A 25,224-nucleotide genomic window follows, 5' to 3' on the forward strand; every position below is an offset into this window, starting at 1 on the left:
ATATAGTTCAACCTAATATATGTGTCTTCTCACCCCCAATGCAAATTTTCTTTGCATTCCTAGGTCCCTTACACACAGTAGGTGTTTTCTATTAAAAAGAAAAAGACTTCAACTATTCTTAAGTTAGCTAAATAGTGGATAAGCTTCCATTTTCATCTAAAAATGCACCTTAACCCATTAATATACTTACCATGGGTGATTTGGGATGTTTATGATTCTCCCTGCCAACATTTCCTGCTACAGTCTAAAACATAAATATAAAACTTTATGGTACTAGAAGTCATGGCTAGAGGCATTGCTTTATAAAGACTATGGAGCTTTAATAGATTCTACACTTCAAAAAGATCATTCACAGAATTTCCATCAGTAAATTCTATGTTCGCTGGAATATATTTCATAGTTATTACATAATTAGTTACGCAACCCAGTTAGAAAAGAACATTCGAATGTTACACTTCATCTATCTACATTATATAGATTCTTCTGTCCTCTCTTACTGTGGTCTTACTTCTGTATGTAAGTACATTAATTGTCATGATAAACTGAAACTAGATAAGAAAAAAAATCTAGTGGAAAAAGTACACATATTTATAAAGCTAAGAGACTTACAAGGTATCTGATACTGATACCCATTGCTTTCCAAAATAAAAATATTCAAAATAGTGTGATGACTACCGAACTGAATTTAGTATTCTAAGGACAGAAACCATTACAAGAGTGGAGAAGCAGAACAGGGCAGCCTGTTACTTTGAGTACATCCATACTGGTAGGCTCAGAACTTCGAAGGAAACATCACAATTTCCTCCCCTCCTTGCTCTGGTGCTGTGGACTCATCCGTGAAGTCCAGATTTCTTTTTCAGTGATTCCATTTCTTACACGGAGCCGCAGTTTCCTCAGCTGATGAGTCACGTCTTCAGAACTTGACCCCAAATGCATTGATAGTGGTTTATTCTGAGCCCTTCATTTGTTTAGTATCAGAACATATAAAAGACTTCATGGAGCCAGGTAAACATCTATTTTAGGGGAACGGAGGAAAGAGTGAGCTTCAACTATTCTTAAGTTGGCTAAATAGTAGATAAGCTTCCATTTTCATTCCAGTGGATTTGGATTTGCCACTTGTCATTCATGAGTCATTAAAAAACAAGCAGTAAAACTTCGGCTCACATTTCTTTTTCATCTTGAGTGTAACAAAGTTCTGAAGTAGTCTTGATGACGCGTGTCCATCTTGACGTCACAAAAATAGGAAGGGGTCAAATTTCTTTTCTTGATGGTAGGGAGCTCACTTTTAATCCTTAAGCACTGTATGGACAGGCTTAGAGACATGTTAAAAAGTGAGACTTTCTCCTCAAAGACCTTCTTCTTCCTTTATGGTCCCCGAAACGCAGTCAGCTGCAGCTATCTTAATCTTGCTTGCTCCCGGTAGGAAACTAGAACGGTCTTTCTGTGGCAAAGTAAACAGAGAGGTCAGAAATATATATGGGAGGAAATAATTTCCATAACAAAACAAAGTCAAGGATTTTAATATTAAAAAGGCAGCAGAAAGTTACATTTGTATAAGCAATGGTTATTCTCAAAGGTTTTATGCTCTTTGCTGCTCATCCGAGAGGCCAACTGAATTGGCATCAATGTTGGTCGCAGTTGTGCTGCGTGTTGTGTTGCCTGTTGTTCCAGGACAGTGGCCCTCAAATCTGAACATGCATCTGACTGAATTGCAGGGTTTGCTAAACACAGGTTCCTGGTCCCCAGGCCCAGGGTTTCTGGTCCAGTAGTTTTGGGGCCTGAGAATTTGAAGTAAATTCCCAAGGGATGCTGATGCCGCTGGTCTAAGAACCACACTTTGAGAACCACTGTTCTGGCTGCCCATTAGACCGCCTGCAAACTTTTAAAAATTCTGCTGCCAGGCCCCAGCCAGCCATCATTCGTTTTTACATATCCCCAGGTGATTCCCATGTGTAGCCAAGGTTGAGAACCACAGCTCTGCATCCTTACTGTGCTGATGAAATGGATTACCCCATACATTTTATAGCTAAAGAGACTGAAGCCTGCTGCAGCGTTTCCCACTGAGGCACTTGCTCTACACTCTGCTGCAGGGCCCTTACCCCGGGTCTACTGCATCAATCTTTTGGGGTGAGGCCCAGCAGTCTGCACTTTAATAAGTACCTCTGGAGCCCCATACACATTTCCTTTTTTTGCCTGGAGACACACAGTAAGTGGTGGAGTTCTCATCTCAGTCTCTCTGATCTACGCAGCCAGAAATGTTTTATAAAAGAGAGGGAGCTTTGCATTTCATCTGTTTTAAATTTTGTTCTGAGCTAATTCACTCAAGAAAGGACCTTATATACTTATAAATAATATCCCTATATACTAAGTATTTTTATATACACAGCAGACCCTGTGACGGGAACTGAACCAATAATCACTTCCATTCAAATGCTACTAAGAGGTCACCTTTATTTCATTCGCCCACTCTAGGATTTGAACCTAGAAAGAAATAGTTAGCAAAGGTAGTGAAGGGCACAGTTCTGGAGTCAGATTGCCTGCTTCCTTCCACCATCGATTGCTGTGCAACCTGGGGCAAGTCATTTAACCTCTCTGATTTACAAGATGGTGGTGAGGATGAGTTAATTCATATAAAAGCCCTTAAAACAGTGCCTGGCAATCATGAGACCCGATTAATGCTTTTTATTATGATTTTTACTGTTATTGTTATCTGCACAGCAGACCTACATGCTCAAAAAAGTATTTTATAAACTGAAAAGTTGTTTTGTACAGAGTACACTGTAGAAAATCCATGAAACTAAAATACGCAAACTAGAAAGTATTCTCTAAAAAATGCATGGGGTGTAGGAGGTAATCATTAAAGACTTCTGTGTTCTTAAAATTTTTTAATGTAAAAAACTCAGAGAAGTATTTCTCCTAGCCCTACTTGGCGCTACAATCAACATGCTATACTCCGATGGCCCTGCAGTTGGCCTAGCCTACGTGGAAGAGCTTCTGAAAAGGAGGACTCTGGCTTATTATTAAAAGTAGAATGACTTCAGTTACTTAAAGGGGGAAAATGGGCAGATTTATCAAAATTATAATGCACCAATTACATAATTTTACTCACAGACCTGGCTTTGTTGAATGTGGTATTTTTTACTCCGGCCTCCTTCGGGAACTTCAATCTGCTGAAGAGATTAGGGGAAAGTGTCAGTGAGCGCAGCCGGCAGCAAGCACGCGAATAACCTGTTTAACCAGCACCGTAATCCTCTCAGGGGCCCGGAAGGCTGCCGGTCAGCAGCCCCCCTACTTGTCATCTGCATGTGCCCCCTTCACTTGCAAGTGTCTAAATGATACCGGCACTGAGCTGCCAAAAGTAAAGTGAAGCTTCATGTGTAACCTTGGTAGTTGCCTATGGATACGGTGACTTAACAGAGTCCAAAGGGGCTTCAGGCAAAGTAAAGTGAACTTCTAAACCCCGAAATAACCCTCGGAGCTCCAGTCCACACGCTGAATCAAAGCCAAACGGGGCCTTGCTTAATCAAAGAGCACCATCAGTCAAGGGAGACTCAAACCCAAGTTCAAGACACTTGAATCTACCTCACCTATGGGAGGTGAACTCAAAGGAACAGTCAGGGTCCCAGCCGAAAACAGGTGGCGCCCTCTTGGGGTGACTGAGGAGAGTTTTTAAAAGGAACTATTTAATGGAGGTGTGGGGGGCATTCCAGTGAATCAGTGAAGGGAGGTTGGGGTCCCAGGGACTAGGGCCTCATTTGGTTACAGCCTCCTCAGTTTCTCTCTCCCTCCCCAGACTCTTCATGATTATCAAAATCTTGGAATCACCTTGGCCGGGAGGCTCAGGTGGTGTACATCCCAGAGTACACCAAAAAGGCTGCAGGTTCGATTCCCGGTCAAGGCATATACCTGTTTCAGGTTTGGTCCCCGGGCAGGGTGCGTACAGGAGGCAACCGATCGATGTTTCTCTCTCACATTGATGTCAGTGTGTCTCTCTCTCTCTGAAATCAATAAAAACATATCCTCAGGTGAGAATTTTAAAATAATTTTTGGAATCTATTCTGCCTTGCAAAAATAGAGACCTCTGTACCCTAGTCTGTATGAGCCTTCTATGGGTGGTATTATCAGTTCAAATTTTATGTGGAAGTGAATGTCACAGTCATACATTTCCTTTTTTAATTTATTTTATATTGTTGACAGTATTACAGATATCCCCCCACTCCTGTTTTCCCCCTCCACCCCACCCACGCCCCACCCCAACAGTCACACATGTATATGGCTCCTTTAAGCTACACAAAGTACATCTTGTTCTCACCAGTTGCACTTTGACAGGAAGCCCAGAATCAGCTGAAGTTCAAACAGCTGATCTTTTTTTCCCCTGCCAGGGTCCCATTCTGCCCAAGGATTTGTAGATGAAATTCCAGATTGAAACGTGGACTGTCCCTATAACATCCTCCTGAAAGCCTAGCGTTCAAGACAAAGGGTCCTAACTTGTCTTTTTAAGAACAAAGATGAGAAATTTGAAAATGTCTGAGGAAATAAAACTTGTTGAGTATTTGGATAAAGCAACATAAATACTAATAGGCTGAATTTGCCATCAGCCATAGGGATAAACTTGCATTTCAGCTTGTGTGCAGCTCTAAGGAATGTAGTTAGTGTGGCTGCTTTTCTTGAAAACTTGAAACAGGTCAACTACCTTCTCCTATTATTGAGCGAACTCTTTAGCTAGTCATTGTACAAGTATTTCCTTGCATCGAGTAGCTGACATTTTATTCAAACACATTTGAGGGCACTTCTCCCTTTTAATGGGACTACTTCAGTTAGTTACTTTTCTCTGTCTTCTCCTTTTTACATATATAATCATTGGAGCCTAAGGGGGTACATCCTGCCTAAGAGGTTAGATTTTATTACTCTTTTTAAAAGAGCACCTTGATTCTTTTATTGCTTTGCTTTGCTACTCTAGTACATTTTGAATCGTTTAAACACCAAGAGGCAGTACATTTGTCTTTTCCCTAGGAAATATTTCCAGTTCTGAAAGAGAAATAAAGATAAAATAAAACTATTTTCTTAGAAAAAAAGCTGCAAAGTCAAGAAAGAGCAATGTTAAACTAAAGACGTCATCCATTCTCTTATAAAGAACTAAATTTAAATGAAAATTTAATTTTCATTTCCAAATTCCAAGTGTTTTCTGTTGTATTTTTAAAGATCAGGGTAATATTCTGCAAAAGAATTATGTTTATAAATGTCAACCAGGCAATAGTATTTGTAATCACTAAAAAAAAAATCAAACTATACTGTCTTATTAGGGACATCCTTATATCATAATGATGACAAAGCAAGTAGGAAAGTAACTGTACCTCAGTAAGTCTTTTTACAGCCTGCCAACAACCCTTTGAATGAGTTATTACGCCTTCATTAAGCTAGAAAAACAAAGTTTAATTTTATATTGAGAAATATTATAGGCTCGAGAGCTTCTTTTACTTAATGGCTTCTCCCAGCCGCTACAGGCCTTTTAATTTGGCACAGTGGAAGTATCGCCAGGCTGGGGTTCTTTCTAGAGACAAAACTGTAGAGCTCCTTTCAGATCTTCGCTGCTGCATTAAAGACCTCTCAAGACACTGCCTTTATAATGCAGCGTTTATGGTAAATCCAGATTCTCCCTTTTGGGGGAAGGCAGAAATACAAGGATACGGTGCAGAGGGTTAGAGAGTTCTCAGCCATCCAGGGATGATTGCCATTGGAAAAATGGCTTGAATTATACAGACTGAGCTCCCCGAGGGCAGAGGAGCTCACTGCTCTATTCCTCCCTCGAGGCCCAGGGAGTGGATGAGTGTAGTTTAGCATCAGCTGATGGTGGGAACTTAAAGTGAGAAATACACACAGAGAAGAGCACTTACCATTTCTGGGTTCTCTGCAGCTAGTTTTACCATCTTTTCTGAGATCATTTTTTTCAAGCAGCTACTCAGCAAAAACGCCTAAGAAATCCAGAAATGAAGAAGTCTCTGAGTTCAAGAGAGCTGCATTCGCTTCCTTCCCTGCCCTCACCACTCGGTGGACTTGAGCTCTGCCCTCCAATAGTAATTCTTTTCTAACTTCCATAAATTTGCATATGATGTAATTAACAAGTAAGGAACGTTTCCTCATAATGTGGATATAGTTACAGTAAATTTTAAAAAGACAGGTAAAAATGGCCAGGATCTCATTACTAATCTTTTTCACTCTTAAAAACTTCCCCCTCACATCCCATTTTTTCCGTCACTTTGTAAGCATCTCATGTTTTATAAACAACAAATAATTAAAACTGATTATCGCTGTAATCAAATGAGCTGATGTTGGTCAATCTTATAGTGAACTGTATGCATAATAACTGAGAGACCTAGTATGAGGCATAAACAGCAACGTGTCTGTTTGAAAGAATATATTAGCACCTTATGACTTTTACTGAACTAAAAAAAAATGTAATTGTTTTTCTTCACTTCCTTGTTTTTTGGGTATCCTTCATCATTCACTTTCAGGACTGACAGCTGTCCCCAGTATCACCTGTAGCTTTACTGTTGGCTCATCCAAGACACACGTTATACATTGTGCTACACAAAAGCTGGGGCTCCCCCGTTGCAGGGTCTTCAGCCCTAGTTGCCAAATCTAAGGTTCCCTGTGATTTTCCCATTTGCTCCTTTCCCACTAATCCTTTCTCTCTTTTGTCCTGCTCTCAATTCTCGGCTTGCTCTCTTTTCTTTGGGCCCCACCAAGGTTTGAGACAAACGAAGCCCAAAGTCCGAGGTTATAGGACCTTAGTATAAGTTTGTGCTCAAGAGTGGCCGCTTTACTTGGGAGAGGGGTGATGGAGAGAAGAAAAGAGAGAGAAAACACAGGTGTGGGTAGTAGCCCATGTAGAAAACTCTTGGAGGATAGTTCATAGAAATAATCAGAGGGAGAGTGGGCTACGTAGAGGGAACAACCCGAAGTGTTGCAGGACTGTAGAGCATGGTAGGAATTCATTTAATTTTAAGGGGAGAGAAACGTGGGAAGAGGGAAGAAAGGCACTGCCACTGATAAGGAAAAGAGTGACAGATGTGAGGTTTTTATACCACAAATGTTAACCCCCGGGGTTTTGATAAGGACTCGCCCTGTGTATCTGTGCATATGTGTAACCTGCACGAAACCAGGGGGTGGAATAGTTCACCAACACGCCCCGGGCTTATGCAGCTAGGAAGGGTGTTTAATGGTGTTCCATGGGGTTCAGACAGATTCCATATTACTATACAGTGTACACAGATATGTAGCTTAGGACTCTGCTCTAAACCAGGTAAGGTTTATTAAATATAAAGGGATTGAGCTTTTGTTTAAAGGGCCTAGAAAAGATTTGGGCCCAAGCTGTCATTTGTACGTATTTGCAAGGCACATAAGCCACTTTTCTGCCTTTTGCAAAAGTAGTCCATGAATGCACATCAACAAACCCACACTACAAAGGAAATGAGACCTCACTAGGAACCCTTTAGAAGAATGTTTATTATACATCTCTATAGCAGTTTAAACTCATTTGCTACAGACTAGATTAAAAGACTGTAAAACTATTTAACGATTGCACTTAGCATTCTAGGGGAGGGAGGGTGGTTTCCCTACCAAAAGCTCTCTATGTCTCTCCAAGTGACTGCAAATCTTGCCTCAGCAAACATCCTATCCTCTTTGTAAGAATGTTTCATGTTACTGAGTAGATGCAACAGAGACCAAATGGATCTCAAAACCTAAAATATTTATCATCTGGCCCTTTGAGGAAAAGCTTACTGACCCTTGGTTTAAGCCACTGTGAGTGGTCTTCTGTTATATGGTAACTAAATTCATTTCTAATTGATATGAAGGCTGTGGTGACTAGGAAAATAAAACAAAACCAAAAAAGAGTATTACAGCCCAGGAAGAGAGTGTGTAGCATACTCTAGTAACTAGCAAGGGTTGAGGTAATGTGCTGTGTCCACCCCAGCAAGCAAGAGAGCATATCCGCACAGGTTTTCATGCTTTCACCTGAGAACTCACCTGTTTGGTGTAAATGACAAACCACTGCCAGCGACTATCCTCGCTGTACTGAAATCGGAGCTCCAGGTTCTGGTTGAGAGTTTTCTGGGGCCCATCCATATCCAGCAGGGTCCCCTATGGAGGAAAAGGTATTATTTGATATTCAATAGAAGTTTAAGTGGTACAAGCTGCAAGGCATGCGGGGGGGTGGGGGGTGGTGGTGAGAGAAGAGGCTTAGAGAGGAAGGCTAGAGCCAGATACTGAAAGCCTGGTACAAAGCACCTGTGATTTCTGCTCTACAGCATCCATCTCTCTTTCTCCTAGGGATGGAGTCTCATATTCCCATGGGAAAACCATCTCTCATCCACTACGACTATGTAGGTAGGACTGTCAGGGAATGCGGCCTTCCTGAAGGGTGTCACATGACCCAAACTCAGACCAATTGAACAAATACTCTCTGTGCCCCTTATTTGATTCCAGAGCAGAGAGACTCAAGGAGGAGGTGCTGGTAAAGAATACCCAAAAACCTTGAGCTCCTTTGTTTCCTAAGCCTCTGTTTCAACCTTTCCTTTAAATCAATGGGTTGCCCCATCTCTCTCCAATAAATTCCTTTTTCACTAGAGCCACGGTGTTAGTTTTTGTTGCTTGCCACCAAAGAGCCCTAACTGTTACAGGTTTTATAAGCTAAATTAAGGAGTCTAGACTTTATCTTGAGGGCAATAGGCATTTATTAAAAGATTTTAAAAGCTATATAATAATACAATTATATTTATATTTTGGAAATATTGGCCTGACAGCATCAATGTAAAAACTGAACTGGGAAACAGCTGTTTTCTGACAGTGAATGACAGGTAACACAGAACTGTTATCCCAGGGGGAATAATAACTAATCAGGTAGCCCTACAGTTACTCAGCTTACTGCCTAGAGGAGGTTGGGCTGACGCTCTCACCACTGAGCAACACCAGCCAGGGTTGCCCAATTACTTTTTGACAAAGGTACAAAAGCAATTCAATTTAGAAAAGACAGCCTTCTCAACAAATGGTCCTGGAGCAATTGGACTTCTATTGGCAAAAAAACAGAACCTTGTTCTAAGTTTCACACCCTATGCAAAAATTATTCACAATGGATCACAGGTGTAAATGTACAATCCATAACTGCAGAACTTTTAGGAATAAACTCTAGGGGAAAAAACTTCAGGATCTAGAGTTTGGCAAAGAGTTCTTAGACTTGACACTGAAAATACAATCTAAAAAGAAAAAACTGATGAACTAGACTTCATCAAAATTAAAAACTTTTGCTCCACAAAAGACCTGTTAAGGGGACAGGAAACACTAGAGAGAAAGTATTTGTATACCCCAAATCCAACAAAGGACTAGTATCTAGAATGTATTAAGTACTCCCAAAACTCAACAGTAAACAAACAATCCAATTATAAAATGGGCAAAAGATATGAGAAGAAGATACAAATAACCACATGAAGAGATGTTCAACATCATTAACCTAGAGGGAAATGCAAATTAAGACCACAATGAAACACCATTACACCCTTATCAGAATGACTAAACTAAAAACCAGCGACAATGCCAAATGTTGATGAGAATGCAGAGAAACTACTCCTACATTGCTGGTGCAGCCTCTCCTGAAAACAAGTTGGCACTTTCTTAAAGAAACTAAATAGGCACCTTCCCTATGACCCAGCGATTGCACTCCTGGGCATTTGTTCCAGAGAAATAAAGACCCGTGCTCAGACAAAATCCTGTACATGAATATTTATAGAAACTTTATTCAAAACATCTAAGAGCTGGAAACGACCAATCCCTTTCATTGGGTGAATGGCTAACCATATTTATTGTCTGGGTGATGCCTACCGTGGCTTAGGTGCTCCTTCACCCGAGGTAGCGATTCAAACGGCAGACCTGTCTCCCGGGTCAACTGTGTCATCCAAAAACAGTAAGATTTTAAACAATGAGTGGAAACTTGAACTCACGGGCGAGGCTGTGCCAAGATACTCACAAGGAAAGTGACCTGCCAGCACTTCACTCGGCTCATCTGGAAGGTGATGTCCCGGGTCTGGCTGTCAGGCAGGGTGACCCGGCAGCTGATCTCGTTATTGCCAACGGCAAGAAGGGCCCCACAGCCCGGTTCGGGGTAGTCGCAGGTACAAGGGTCCAGCTGTACGTATCCGTAGTGCCTTAGCTCCCGGGACAGCTCCAGAAACTGCTCCAGAGGGAGGTATGGGGATGGAGGGGGAAGCAAAGGACCATTTGAAACAGATGGAAACCCCACGTGAGAAGCCCCTGCCATTCTGGCAGGACACCTGCGCCGAGAGCAGGGAGCCCCTCTCCTGCACGCGAAGGGAGGCAGGCAATGCCCTGTGCCGACAGCCAGGCCCGGGGGCACAGGTGTCCTGCCAGGGCAGGGGCCGATTCTGACTTCCAACAATAGGATATTGGTTTGCTAAACAATAACATAACCATTAAATGGAATACTGTGTGGCCATTAAAAAGTTGTGGGTCTATATTAATTAACTTGATAAAAGACTCACGATATATTGCCTGTATATTTTAGAATCTTTGAACAAAAAGCCTTTATTAATTTTATAATCAGAAAAATCAATAAGAGTGTTCTCATTTTGTAAGAGTCCTATTTTTAGTGCTTGGTGGGTTTATAAATTAGGGAAACAGCCCAATTCTGATATGTTTAACTTCCTTCCAGGACGCAATATTTATTTATTTTGGCGCAATATTTGACTCACCTTTATTTGGTTGTCTTCTTTCTGGAGAGCCTCTAATTTCTGCCTCTGTGCCTGGGTGGGTTGGGCCCATTCTTTTTGAATGTCCTGGATTGCCTTAAAACAACATAAATTGCAAACTTAGCAAACTGAGCAGAAATGAATTAATTTGACAAAAACGCACTCATGTATGAAAGGCTATAAAAACAGACCTAAGTGGCCATATATATATATAAGAACCCAGCATGTTATAAAAGTTACTTTTTAAATTAGTAGAAAGAGATTGTTCAATGGTTCGGGGACAACTGGCAACACTTGGAAAAGAAAATTAGCTCTTTCCCCACACCACCCAATCAAATAAATCCAGATACGTGAAAGATCTAAGTGTAAAAGCCGTAAAAGAACCAGAAGAAAATAAAGGTAAATATTTTTATCTGATCTTGAGGTAGGGAATATCTTTTTAAGATACAAAGAACAAAATCTGAAGGAATATATGCAATACATGAAAATACAAAACTTCTACACATAAAACCCCCCAAAACAAAGCCAACAAGTAAATGGCAAACCAGAGGTCAAACTCTGCTTTACTCTCCGGGGGGCTGAGAAGTAGGCAGGAGAGACCAACTTCATAATTTGTAGGGCCTAGTGCAAAATGAAAATGCGGGGTCCCTTGTTCAAAAATTATTAAGAGGAAAAAAAATTATTACGAATTTCACGATGCGACAGCAGAGCATTAAGCGAGCACGAGGCCCCCTGAGCGCATGCCCAGCGTAGCTGCACTGGCCACAAGTGCTGCTTGTTGGCTCAGGGAAAAGAAATGACAGTAAAGGGAGACGGAGGAACCACGTGCGCCCGTAAACGATCAGGGCTGTCTTTCCAGGCTCCCGAAAATCAGTCTAGATGGTGGCGTGTCAGCTGCAGAGTCAGACAGTGATTGTGAAAATGGAGGTAGAATTCTTTGTTTTCCCTCTATAGTTTTATTTTTTCACTTTAACGACTTGTAAGTGTGCAGCCCAGTGGCACTACATTCACAGCGCTGTCGCCGCCACCGCTCATACCGAAAGCCCTGTCGTCACTCCTGCCAAAACCCTGCGCCCATCAGGCAATGACGCCCCCCCAGCCCGGGCTGCCTCCGGGCTGCTTCCTGCCTCTGTGGCTCGGCCTCTTCTAGGCCTGGAGGGAGAATTCTTAACTACGATCGTTTTCTAATGGTTTACACCCCGATGGCCTGTAACATGCGGGGTGCTGATGGCTCTTGGTCACCCCACCTGCAGATAGATCAGATTGACAGCTGCTCTGCAGTCCATCAGCAGGGAGTCGAGGGTCGGGTCCATGTACCTGCGTGATCCAGGAGCACGGGGTGATTCACAGGACACGGCGAATGGGGACACCTGGCAGCGCTGCGCTCTGAAGCGGTGGCCGCTTCCTTTTGAACAAAGCCCCACCCCTCGGCTCGCCTAGCCTTCGGTTTGTCCCTCCACCTCTTCTGTTCCCTATTTTCTTTACACAGAAGGGCACTGAGAGCAAAAATGCAAAAAATAAAGCTTCGGGGAATCCCTGCTCACACGCGGCCCCGCTCTGAGTCGCCGGGTCCTGCGTGAGCTCTCCCCAACACAGTGCCTGGCACTCTCGCTGGCCTGTACCCACGCCCGCCCACCACCCTGTCCCAGACCACCCTCCTCGCGTCCTGAGCTGCTCTGGTCCCCTCCTCACCAGGCTTCCTGCCCCTGCCATGTTCCCTCAGTCTCACGCTCCACATTCTAACAGGAGAGGTCTTCCCCGAGTAGCCTTCAGACTCAGAGCCCAGCAGCTGGGTCCTCTATCCTGCTCACGTCCAAGGCCCTTCACAGGTCACCCTCCTTTCATTTCCAGCTCCATCTCTTACCCCACTCCCCTCCCCAACACTTCACATTCGGACCACATTTTCTCTCCCCTCCCTCTGCCGGGAGACCACTGGCCTCGGGAGCCTCCGTCCCTGACCTGTCTGCTTCTCCTGGCAAGCTCCTCCTCACGTCACCCACTCCATGCTTTCTCAGCACCCTGAGTTTATCCTGATCACTGCTCTGATCAAGTTGATCTTGATACCAAGTGTGAGGACCCCTAGCCCAGAGCCTGGGTCCTGTTCAGAGTTGCCACCCTGGCAGTGGCCCAGGCACCTGCAGGACCCTGCTCCAGGATCTCCCCTCCCCGTGACCTGATCCTGCCTCTAGCAGGAAGCGAGACCTCCTTTCCTCCCAGTTCCCAGGAGCAGAGGCAATCTGCCTGGATGTGAGACGCTGGCTTGCAGGTAGGTCCTTTTACCTTGAGCTCAGGATCTAGCATTCACCTGTTTAATGAAGACACAGGCAAAGCCCAACTTTCGATTCAAGCTTCATGGTGAGGAACAGAATCCTCACCTCTCCTTTGATCTCGTGCTCTCTGGAGAGCTCATGGGCAACAAGTCTAAGCCCCTGGGATTTTTGTTGCTGTTGTTACTATTATCATCATTGTCCTCCTTAAGATAACATAACAAACAAGACCAAAACTTACTGAGCATATGGGGCGGCCTTATTTAACCCTCACAATAATCCTGAGGTAGACTCTATATTATTATTTCCATTTTACAGATAGAGAAACTGAGTCCTAGAGAGCTTAAATAACTTGGCTAAGGTTATTCCGCTAAATCCTGAGAGAGCTGAGACTTAGAGTCACATACTCTGACCCCAGGAATAACTGTGCTCGGCCACTCATTACACTAAGCGGCTTCCAGAAGAACAGCTACTCTGCAAACCATTAGAGGGAACTGCTAAGGGTTTCTCTTTCCCTTCTCAGGGTTCCATGCCACAGATATTGACCGTTTCTCAGAATACTTCTGAATAACAGTAACTGAGCTTCTAGCCTTGCTGGGAATATCCTTCCAAAATTAAAAACCACAGACCAGAGCTCTAGCAGGGGTCAAAATAACTACTATTCCTAGATTTCAAAATGCCTTTCTTTCCAACTCCTATGCTCAGATTCTAGAATAACTGAGCTGGGAGAGAGTGAACCAAACATGCCTCCAATACCGCCGCGGTAATAACTGCACGTTACAGGTTATGTGCGGGGTGGGTTAGGGCAGTGTCCTGCTTCTTGCTGTTTTCTGTCTATTTGCTCTCCGTAGGGCCCTCTGTTTCTGGGGGAGATGGTAGTATTTTCTGCAAGGTGCCCTCTTGATCTAGGAATATGGCTGGTCCTGGCATATACACAGTTACTGTTGAAATCCCCTCGGAAGGTAAGCTGACTGCTTAGAGTTCAAATGCACTGCATGTGGGCTGAGTCCGCACCCTGCCTTTGGGGACCACCACAGTTCAACTGCTGATCCGACCTGCTTGTGACCCTCAGCGAATTCCTCCGATGAGCACAGGCGGCGAGCACTCCGGAGCCGGCCCACGGCCCACAGGTCCTCACGTCACCTGCTTCAGCCCAACCCCAGCAGCCCTTGTTTTTCAAGCCTCACCTTCATGGCCACCATCCTCCATGGTCCCCCTTGAGTATACACTTGATCCCCGTAGCCTGCCCTTTAGGACAAATAGCCTCGTCACCGCCCTCCCTGTCTCCTCTGCTTCCCTCCTTGTTGTCCCCAGGCTCCTCCCTGGTCTCTCGCTGGCCGTGGGGCTGAGAGCCGCAGGGGCGAGAGCGGCCAGTGCCCGCGGCAAGGGCGAGAGTGGACAGTGCCCGCGGCAAGGGTGAGAGGGCCACAGTGCCCGCGGCAAGGGCGAGAGGGCCACAGTGCCCGCGGCAAGGGCGAGAGGGCCACAGTGCCCGCGGCAACCTCACTCACCACCTCCTGAGGCCGACCCTGCAGCCCTCCACTGCGGCGCTCCGGAGACTCACATGAGGGAGTTCAAAGTCGGCCAGTTTTTTCAGGACTAGAGAGAGGAGGGGGGGTCTCGCTGGGTGAAAGAGCACAGGTAGTTTATTTTACATCCAGTGCTTTAAAACAAAAACATGAAGTCTTACTATTGGAAAGAATAAAATATAACAGTAATATTCTCTCGCATTTGTATGTAAGTTTTAGCTTTCTGAAGTTTATTCAAAAAATAACTAACATTTTATGTTCATGAAAGACCAGAACCTTGAGTGAGCAGTATTTTACACTGTGATACAGACGAAGAAACTAAGGCCCAGAGAGGGCCAGCGCCTCTGCCGGGACACCACAGATCCAGTGGCCAAGCCACCCCCAAACTTTCCACCCAGGAGGGGAGGACAGCCGTAGGACTGCACACTGGGGGCCTCCCCTGGGGGCCGAGCAGCCCCTCAGCTGTGCTCCTGCATCTCTAGGCTGAGCGCCTGCACACACGGCATCCCCTCTGTCCTTCCTACCAGAGACATGGTCCTCCTTGCAAAACCGCATGAGAAACAGGCCGAAGTAGCCCAAGAGCTCCCGACACAGTCCAATTTTGTGTGACACCACCTTTAACCAAAGACAAGAAAAGGGGTGGGGGGGGTTAGAAATGTCTGCCATGTTTCCTGGGATGTACAGAATTTGACACTGCCTGTAAACACAGTAAAAAGCTCTCTAATGGGCTAGCAGACATTACAACAAATGCTTTCTGAATCTAAAATGGTACATACTTGCTTTAGAAAATTTTTTGAGTGAAGAAAAAAAGTCTGTCCCACCACAATGGACATTAATTGGCTAGAAAGAGTCACGATGCAGAGAATCGTGCACATACACACACACACAGTCTTAGGTAAAGGTGACGAGAGCTGGACCCGCACAGGGAGCACTTCTGTCCATTTCAGACCCAGAAGGCGTCAGATACCATGACCCCGGCGCAAGAGTTTACTGTCCTCGGCAAGTCCCAGAAACTTTCCCACTTCCTCCTGTTTATAACTTTATATTCTGTGTTTCTCTGGAGGATTAGAACTAAAACCCTCCAAAGAAAGAGGGCCTGGGAACAGCGCGTGGGTGTGAGAAGACGATGTCCCCTCCACAGCCCAGCTCAGAGGGAGGACAGGCCCAGGGGCAGAGCTGGGTGCGACCCCATCTGAAGGAGAGGATGCTTTCAGGGTCTCGCCCTTGGAGCCCTCAGAGGACCGACTAAGACTCAGGCCTGGCACAGGATCAGACCTGCTGAGGTGCTGGCTCCAGGGGCTTTCGCTGTGAGGGAGAAGGGTCGACTCTCAGCCTTTGAGAAATCTATGTCACTCTCCCCCAGAGCCTGTCGCCAGCCCATCTGGGTCGGCCAGTTTCAGGCTCGTCTGGGCTCCACTCTCCTTCCTAACCAAGGAGGCCCAAGGCACTGACTATAGCTCAGGTTCCTCAGCCAGCCTCCCAGAAAATCCCAGCATGTCTACAGGGAAGTCATCCAGGGTGAAATGGTAGGCAGGAAGCTTCCAGAAGGTAGCCGTATCCTAGTCCCTGCCTTTGAACAGTGCTTCCTGCAGTCAGTCCTGGGGCTGGAGTTTAGATGAAGTTTACCTCTAGGACTCTTTCGGCAGTGTCTGATGTCAGGATTTCGACTTGAATGCTCCTTCCATCAGGCAGAAATATATCCAGAGTGGCTTTCTTGGTAGTGATATTAAAGGTGTCCTGTGAGCAAAGGGAAGGCACAGTAAGCCCGCAGTGCCTTCAGCGGGGCCCCTCCCAGGGGGACAGTCAGCAGCATCCTCTCCCCAGCCCTGAGGGTTACAGTACCCAGAAGCCTGGAGAGCCCAGGGCAGAGAATTGGGGAATGGAGCTTTGGGGGGCAAGGTAGGGGTTGGGAGGGGGAGGGAGAGGGGCCAAGGCAATGCAATGACACGTAGCTTGAGTAATTTTCCAAATAAACAACAAAGCATCCATTTTAGAAAAAAAAAAAAAAATCATCCACATGACCCTAGGTGGTTTCAGGTTTTAATTCTCATTTTTAATATTTCCAGGCATCCCTAAAAGTCCATAAAATGCAGTCATTTATGATTCTGCTACAGCAAAAATCTGAAGTGTGTAAACTGAAGCCTGTCTATGGAAGCCAGTTGCTCCGTGTGCTTGGGCACCAGCTGAGGGCAACGCCCCCAGCTCAGCGCGGCTCTGTGTGTGCTCATCGTTGGTGAAGACACGCGATGCTCGGGATGTGTGCAGTCCTAGGGACCGTGCAGTTCCTGGGGGAGTGCTCTAAAATGTCACGGACACACGAGAGACGCTGGAAGGTCATCAGAATTTAGGAAAGTTCGAAGCTGAGACTGATTGCTGCTCAGTTTCCAGAGAGAGAGAGAGAGAGAGAAACATTGATGTGAGAAACATCGATTGGCTGCTTCCTGCACACTGCTGGACTGAGGATCCAGCCCACAACCTAGGTGTGTCCTGACTGAGAATCGAACCTGCAACCTTTTGGTGTATGGGACAATGCTCCGAACAACTGAGTCACCCAGCCAGGGCTGTGTGTGTCCTTTAAACCATCAAATATATGTGAAAATACAAATGACTTCACAATACTGTAGAAGGCTCTAGGGTCATTTCTCAGGGTGAGTGGAATAGTAAGTATATCAACACAGTTGAATGACTGAATAAATAAAATCCGCTTCCACTTTTTACAAACCTGATCCAGATATCATTCTTCCCGAAGCTAGGGACCCAGTTCAATACAGCCAACCCTTTCGAAGCTTTTCCATTCAGTCAAGAACATACCTTCAGGTGTAAAAATGTTCCCATATATACAACTAGAAGGAGTGATGTGCTAAACAGATGTACTTGGGAAAGTTCCAGCCTCGAGTGGACAAGAGGGCAGCGGTTCAGACCAACACAGGAAAGCGAGTTGCTGTGCAGGCTGGGTTTTCTCTGTGACCCACTTACGATAGTACAGTTAGGCGCAGAGAATGTGCAGGTGATGGAGGCAAGACTGTCACTGCGGCCCGGCTGGCTTCACCATGGCACACTTGGAAATCTCAGCTACAGAGTGGCGTCCCTGCATTGTCAGGGGGCCCTTCATGATAAAAGTTCTCTTCTTCATGGCCAGTTTTGAGGTGTACAAAAGAACAAAATAGGAACCATCTTCCAATGTCCTCCAAATGAATGTATTTTACCTGAGTCCAGGCCCTGTGATGGCCAGAAACACACGTGGCTAACGTAGAGACCTGTTCTGCAGCGAAATAACGACCTTAGCGAAGAAGAGAGAGCTTACCAGCTGTACCTGCTTTAGAAAATCAACGAAGACATCACTTCTCAACATGTTTGGGTCCACGGTTACTGCAAAACATGGACAGCAAGCCAGGTTAGCATGGGGTGGGCTCACTTCCCCATTAAACTGCTCTGACCATCAGGGTACCCTCCAGGCCTTGCTGCCTCCTTGGAGGCAGTAGAGCTCGTGGCCTCTCGAATACATGAAAATCTGCAAAGCTTGCTTCCTCCAGGCAGCCCTGACAACACGAACCCATCACAACAATCCCAGGTGGTGTTTCCAGAAATCTCACTTTACTGGTGCATCCCCCAGTGGCTCAATCTCCACCTGCGGGAGAGGATGCGCGAGCCACGCTGATGATACGGATAAAGGCCAGGCCTGGAACTGCCCCTTGAAGCACTGCGATCTTTTGCGAAAAGGCCTGTGGTTAAAGGAGTATGTCTCTAAGACGTGAGAAAACAAACCAAGAGAGAGTGAAAATTCAAAAATTATTACATGTTGACCTTGAAAGGGCTTATTTAACAGGTCTGAAAGAGGTATATTCTGCACTACAAAAGACGAATGGGAAACTCCTGGAATTTTCACTTACTGTGCTTAAAAAAATGAGCAACCATGAGAAATAATGAAGTAAATCTGTAACTGCTGACCTAGAACAATCTGTGAGATACATATTTTAAGAGAAAAGCCCAGCATACGGAAGAAAACACTTTTTTTCTTTCGCTGTGAAGGACATCAGCGGGGTAGTCGGTGAAGTTTGAATAAGGTCTCTGGATAACATGACCGTATCACTGTTAACTGCCTGATTTCGATAACTAACTATCCTGTGGTGATAAAAGGGAATGTCCTTATCTTAGGAAACACACCCAGAGCTATTTAAGGGTGAAGTGGCTTGTGTGCGCAGCACAAGTATCTCAGTAACTTCTGTATAATATATGTATGACTACGCAGACACACGCTGGGGAGAGGGAGAGACAAAGACAAACCAATTGTGCAACGTTAACGTTTGGGGAGCCTGGGTAAAGGGTAGGCAGACAGCCCTGGCCAGTGTGGCTCAGTTGGTTGAGCATCATCCGTGGCCAGTTCGAGTCCCAGCCACGGCACATGCCCAGGTTTTAGGCTTGATCCCTGGTGGGGGGTGAGTGGGAGGCAGCCAATGGATGTTTCTCTCTCCCACATCAGTGTTTCTCTCTCCCTCCCTCTCTAAAATCAATAAAAACATTTTTTTTTTTTAAAAAAAAAGAAGTACACAGACATTTTTGCATTACTTTTTGCAACTTTTCTGTAAGTCAGAGAATACATCAGAATAAAAAGTTTTTAAAAATCAGATACAGAAAACTGTGTAGAATAAGTTTCAATTAGTGTTGGACAAACAGGGATGTATATACACCCTAGTATACACACAGATGGTTTCTGAGGGATACACAGCTGCTTGTAATAGTGTATACTTCTAGAAGCTTGGGGGCCTGGGGTGGAAGGGAACACACCTTTCCTTGTATACAGCTGACCCTTGAACGATGCAGGGGTTAGGCATGCCGACCCCCATGCTGTCCAATATCACAGTATAGCTTCTGACTCCCTCAGAACTTAACTACTAATAGCCAAGTGATGGCCAGAAGCCTTACTGATAAATAAACAGTTGATTAACATGTATTTTGTATGTAATATGTATTATATACTGTATTCTTACTATAAACTAAGCTAGAGAAAAGTACTTTAAAAACCAATTACAAAGGCCACATAGTGCAAGATTCCATTTACCTGAAATGTCCAGAACAAGCAAAGCTATGAGGACAGAAATGGGTGACAGGGGCTAGTCGGGGAGAGGAATAGGAAGTGACATGATAGGCATGAGGTTTCTTTTAGGAGTGATAAAAAGTGTTCTCAAATTAGATCACGGTGATAGTTGCACAATCCTATAAATATACTAATATACTAATATACTAATATGCACTTTAAATGAGTGGACTTTATAGTGTGCAACCTATATCTCATTAAGTCCATAAAAAAATCCAAATACCTACCATTTTGCAAATAATGTTCCAACTGGTCCCTCCTCTCATTAGCCATAGATGTGGTCATCGCAAGATAGTACTTTGGCGGAAAGGGGGGCAGGCAATTTCCAAAGACCCGTCTCAGCTGAAAGATCCAGAAAGCACACATTTATGGCAAAGAGCCTCCAATTCAAGGTTGGTGAGGTACCAAAGACTCCTCTTAGGGCACATATCACTCTAGCATCTTATTTTAAATTGACCCTTCCTGATTAAGCAAAAAAACCAAAACCAAACAAACAAAAAACCCCTCAGAGACAGATAACAGTAAGGTGATTACAAGAGGGAAAGGGAGATGGGGGGAGGTAGGAGACTGTAAAGGAGGGATAAATGGTGATGGAAGGAAACTTGACTTGGGGTGGTGAACACACAATACAATATACAGATGATGTATTATAGAATTGTACACCTGGGATTTATACCCCCCCCATCTCTGCTAATTCCATTAAGTAGAAGCAGAATCCTATCTTCCTTGCATGCAATTATTTTTTTTATTAACTGATTAAGTGATCTTTAAAAGGCAATTGCCTTCCTCGGCATGTGCTCATAAATGTCACAGCTGCTCCCAAATTGGTTGGAATCACAGCAGGGTTGCCTGGGTTAAGCATCTGCAGGAGAGCGTCTTGCGGAAGCCTCTACCCTAAGGCCAAGATCTGGGGAGAAAGTCAACAAGAATTCAGGTTCCAATACCTGTCACAGACCAAAAACTCTCCCAGCAGGTTTTACAGTCCGAGCTGACTTCTCAAAGAATCTTCCCCCTCCCTTCTCTAACACTGCGGGAAGGGGGAAGATAAACACACAGTAAGCTGAAGGTAAGTCTGCCAAAAGTCACTCATCGACTCCACAAGTTCTTCAACTCCATCGAAATAATTGCCTTTTCCACTGGTCTCAGACAGCTCATAGTTTAGGTATTAAAACCAGTAGCATACAGAGAAAGAATTACCTGGTATTACCGTGTAGTCCACTCTTTCAAAAAATTATTTCAAGAGATCATAAGGAAAACATACTCCTTCTGTTCTTCTATTATGAAGTGTTTTGTTTGGTTGGTCATTTTTTTAAGACAGTGTTCAGATAATATATATTTTCTATCCCAGCACCATCTCCTGTACCTGTGCAGCTCTGCCTTTTACAGGGAGCAGACGTAACTGGCCAGTTGTAAAATATCACCTGGCTCCCCCTCTCTGTACTCGCAGCCCCATACCTACCCCAGCGCAGTGACCAGGACAAGGGAAATTACACAGAGTGGCCTTTCTACAGGCTCTGTTTCTAATGCTGACTTATCCATCCCGCTTCTCCGAGGCCCATTATAATCAAACTCCCAGATTCTTAGGATAAAGAGCCAAAGCTCAAAGCAATCTGGGCTGTGGCATCTGATACCAAAGAACATCAGCCTGAAGCTTGCATATCAGCCTGTTTAGTCTTCAAAACTGGCCCATGAGGTACATGATCCTCACCACCATTAACATGGCCATCCTTCCACTGTGACCAGGGCACCTGACAATTCCTCCGCCTTGACAAGGTTACTTGACAAGAGGAGCAACCTGAGACTTAGGGAGATGAAGTGGCTTAGCCAAGGCCCTGCAAGCTGATTAGCCACAGGGCTGGGACTGGTGTTTCACTACTGTTTCCTTCTCCCCCCATTTTCCTTCTCCCTCAAATCCCTGAGAAGCTACTAAAGTAGGATTCGGGGGGGTATACATGCCCGCAGCCTTCACTCATCCCTTTATTTAAATATTTGGGGTTTGCAACTAAATAATGAGGGGAGAGAGAACACACAAAAAGAGGAACATGGTAAGGTCTAAACATGAAGTGGCACAGGAATCAGAGAAAGCCGTATCATGCCATCAAGGGGGGCTTCCCAGAGGAGGTGAGGCTTGAGGTGGGCCTTGAGAAAGGGCTGGTCCCTGACTAGTGGGACAGAAGCAGAGGTCTTCTCCGGAGGGGGAAGTGAGCCAGGCGGGAGATGAATGGGTCACCCCGATGTGAATAGAGGGTAAGAATGGGGAAGAGGGGAGATCGGGTGAGAGGGGAAGGAGCCAGGCTGGCTCAGCACCAGGCAGGCAGGAAGACTGAACCAGTGCATGTCGTCTCGCACAGCCCTCCTCTCCACTGAAGGGTCCTTCGCAAGCGTCCACGGTTTGTCCCCGTTGCCATACCTGACGCTGGCAGAACGTTTGCAAAGAAGCAAGCATCATTTCATAGAGTTCAGTATCACTTAGCAGATGGCCTAACACTTGGCCAAAGCGAGCCAGTTACGTGTTTCCTTCACAGGTTTCATTTATGGGGGTAGTACAGGCAAGGCAGAGGCATAAATCACACTGGCTTTATTCATCCAAGACACAGAAGAAGCCAGGCCAGGCAGTTCACATGGCAGAGAGATGGGCATCACTCATCAGCAGAGCGGGCAAGCTGCCTCCCTTGGGGACAGGGCTGAGATGCCTTAGACATTCTAAGACGTCTTAGACCCTTATACTGAAAACGGGTTTGTTGTTTATCTGAAATTGACTGGGAGGCCTATGTTTTTATTTGCTAATCTGCCAACCTTACTATCTGCAAGTTGGGAGTAATGACGATGAAGGCAAAGCCAACCTTACCGGGGCTTGCTGAGCAGCTGGAATTAAATCCTTTGCCTGGAACTCTGGTGACAGAAAGCAGACCTTGGTTGCCTGGGGCCAGAGGTGGAGGGAGGGATCAAGGGCAAAGGAGACGAGAGAACTTTTAGAATGTGGGGCCTGTTCTCTATCTTAATGACGGTGGTGGTAACGGCGTACATTTAGCAAAATGCTGCACGCTGAACACTCCGGCTTTCTAATGCACTGTGACGCAGTCAAGACGGCTGGCTGCAGCGAGGCTTTCCGAGGAAGAAGGGAGCTGAGCTGCCCCCCAACAGAGGCTGGTTAAAGGAAGCGCGCTGTATCCACCCGCTAGGAACCCAGAGGCTGTCTGAAAGGACTCTCCCCCAAATGTTAATAGCTGGTTACCTGGGCAAGATCCTCCCTCCCTCCCTCCCTCCAAATACAAAATCTAACAAACAAAAGAAACCCCTGTGCATGGGGGGGGGGGGGGGGGGTGAAGCTGATTTCTAAACCTTACTCCCCTCTCCCCTTTTGAAGATTTGCAACACTTCCTTACTAGGACAAAACAATAAAACAAGCAAACAAACAAAACAAAAGCTCTACGCGCAGGTAAACACATCCGGACACTGACGTGAGCAACTGTAGTGGGAAATCCTGCCTTGATATTTTGTCATCTGTTTCTTGGTTGCTGGTTCTTTAAAGGTTTCTTAAATTGCTTTTGAGAGAGAGGGATAGAGAGACATCGCGGTGAGGCTGGGACGCCCACCGGCGCCGCCTACGTGCCCAGGGATGGAGCCGGCACCCGGCACGCGCCCCGACCAGGGGTGGCGCATAGGCCCGTGCTCAACCCGCGCACAGGATCCCTAAGGCTGTGCCTTGGTCCAGCCTCGATGCGCTCCTTCTGAATGGGGACACTGTCCTGGGGGAGCCCCCACCGCGGGGCACTCTGCCAGGAGGCCGCTGGGTGCACCGGGCTGGGAGTCACCTGCACCGGGGTCCCCATCCCCTCGCGTAGAGGAGAAGCGGCGCGTGGACTCACTGAGCCCTGAGGACTCACCGCGGATCCTCCCACGACGCGGTCCCGCAGCGCAGGAGCCCGCAGCCCCTGAGCGCCAGTGTCCGGCCAGGCCCGCGCCCAGCGGCCCGGGGCGCCCGCGCGCTCCTCACCCGCGCCGGGGGCACGGCCGCTGCCCGCCGGGCCCGCTCACCTGCTCGTGCCAACGGCGCAGCTGGCTGTAGCGCACCCTGCAGAAGAGGAGCCCGTCCAGGTACACGGAGTACAGCTGCAAGCGGACACGCGGGGCCGGTCAGCCCGCGAGCAGCTGCGCCCCGCCCGGCGCCCGCCTCCCCGCCGGGTGCCCGCCGCCCCGCCGGGTGCCCGCCTCCCCGCCGGGTGCCCGCCGCCCCGCCCGCGCACCGTGAAGCGGCCGCCGAGCGCGTCGGGCCGCTGCTGGGACGCGGGGATGCAGAAGTGCCTCTTCATGGCTCCCGCGGGTCCGGGACGCGGGCTCCGGCCCCGAGCGCTGGGCGCGGCGGGCGGGCCCTGCTCCCGCTGCCCCCTCGCCCGCGGCGGCCGCGCGTGGGGCCGGCGGCGCCTCCCCGGGTCCCTGCGCGCTCTGGCCGCGCGGCTCGGGTCCCTGCGCAGGTGGCGGGTGGAGGGTGGAGGGTGGCGGGTGGAGGGTGGAGCGTGTCTGTGACCGAGAGCCTCGCACAGCACCCCACGCCCCCCTACAGGCGGCCTGCGCAGGAGGCAGGCCTCCCACGTGCCGGGCAGGGCCTGGGGGGCCTTCAGGGTGGAGAGGGATCCTAGAAATGATTCGCTGAAGGCTCAGGTGAGGTTAGCATTTATTTTTAATAAGAAAGTTTTTGAGTTTTTGTTGTTTTTAAAATATAGCTTTATTGATTTCAGAGAGAGGAAAGGAGAGGGAGAGAGAGAGAGAAACATCAATGATGAGAGAGTCACTGATGGAGCCCGCAACCCCGGGCATGTGCCCCGACTGGAATTCGAACCCCGATCGCCTGGATCCTAGGCCCATGCTCAACAGCTGAGCCACGCCCGGCAGGGCAAGAAAGTATTTTTTAATTAAGGTATATACATTGATCTTATAGACATAATGTTATTGCACACTTAGTAGTCTATAGTGTAACTATAACTTTTATATGCACTGGGGAACCAGAAATTCATGTGTCTGGCTTTATTGTGATACTCACGGTGTTGAAGGGGTCTGGACTGAACCTGCAGTAGCTCCAGGACATGCTTCTGTTACAGGTCATATAGATGGCAATCGTGGCTGTAACATAAACACGCAACATAAACATCAGGGTTCAAAGGACCACCCAATGCTACCCCAAAAGATACAATGGAAAGGAGCTTGTTGCCCTTCAAAGGTGATGGGAATATTATTGAGGAAAATATCACCCAGGTTGTAGAAAAATATGAATAACCATTGCTGCCCAATAATTACACTGATGATGATAATAATAAACACAGCTAACCCTGTAGGGGTTTCTCAGTGCCAAGCACTCTCTACTTGAATACACTGTACTAACTCATGACATCTTCAGACCCTGATGGTTTAAGGGCATCTGACATTAGAAGAAACAGAGGCACAGTTGCTTTCGAGCTGAGTGGGGACAAGCAGAAAACATGTCGATTTAACAATTTCTATTCATGTACAGATCACAGAGCAAGATCTAGCAATAAAGGACATAAAGAGGGTTGGGATACATCACTGTCCTTTCA

The 25,224-nt window shown here is 46.5% G+C and overlaps 1 protein-coding gene across 1 annotated transcript; it reads right to left on the reverse strand.

The window, feature by feature from the left end:
- Positions 1 to 295: 295 nt before the first annotated feature.
- On the reverse strand, positions 296 to 23,964 carry SNX31 (sorting nexin 31). Its single transcript, XM_087825596.1, has 14 exons — positions 23,899 to 23,964; positions 23,690 to 23,764; positions 19,879 to 19,993; positions 17,861 to 17,925; positions 16,183 to 16,293; positions 15,081 to 15,171; positions 14,539 to 14,626; positions 12,008 to 12,077; positions 10,764 to 10,856; positions 10,022 to 10,225; positions 8,029 to 8,142; positions 5,895 to 5,972; positions 3,114 to 3,170; positions 296 to 1,441 (listed from the first exon to the last, which is right to left on the reverse strand). Exons 1-14 carry the CDS (start codon positions 23,962 to 23,964, stop codon positions 1,346 to 1,348), a joined length of 1,323 nt encoding a protein of 440 aa, XP_087681722.1. The 3' UTR covers positions 296 to 1,345.
- Between the last annotated feature and the right edge of the window lie 1,260 nt (positions 23,965 to 25,224).

This window comes from Miniopterus natalensis, chromosome 16 (genome assembly GCF_054644295.1).
Source record: "Miniopterus natalensis isolate mMinNat1 chromosome 16, mMinNat1.hap1, whole genome shotgun sequence".
Classification (NCBI taxonomy): Eukaryota; Metazoa; Chordata; class Mammalia; order Chiroptera; family Miniopteridae; genus Miniopterus; species Miniopterus natalensis.

Bases quoted from the DNA above. Each gene is read 5' to 3' on its own strand.
- SNX31 (XM_087825596.1), bottom strand. From the start codon at position 23,964: ATGAAGAGGCACTTCTGCATCCCCGCGTCCCAGCAGCGGCCCGACGCG. The intron at 15,172-16,182 runs GTAAACTTCATC...CTTTGGTTAAAG, and splicing joins CTGCCGAAAGAGTCCTAGAG to GTGGTGTCACACAAAATTGG. The intron at 5,973-8,028 runs GTGAGTTCTCAG...TGGATTTCTTAG, and splicing joins TTGTCATTTACACCAAACAG to GCGTTTTTGCTGAGTAGCTG.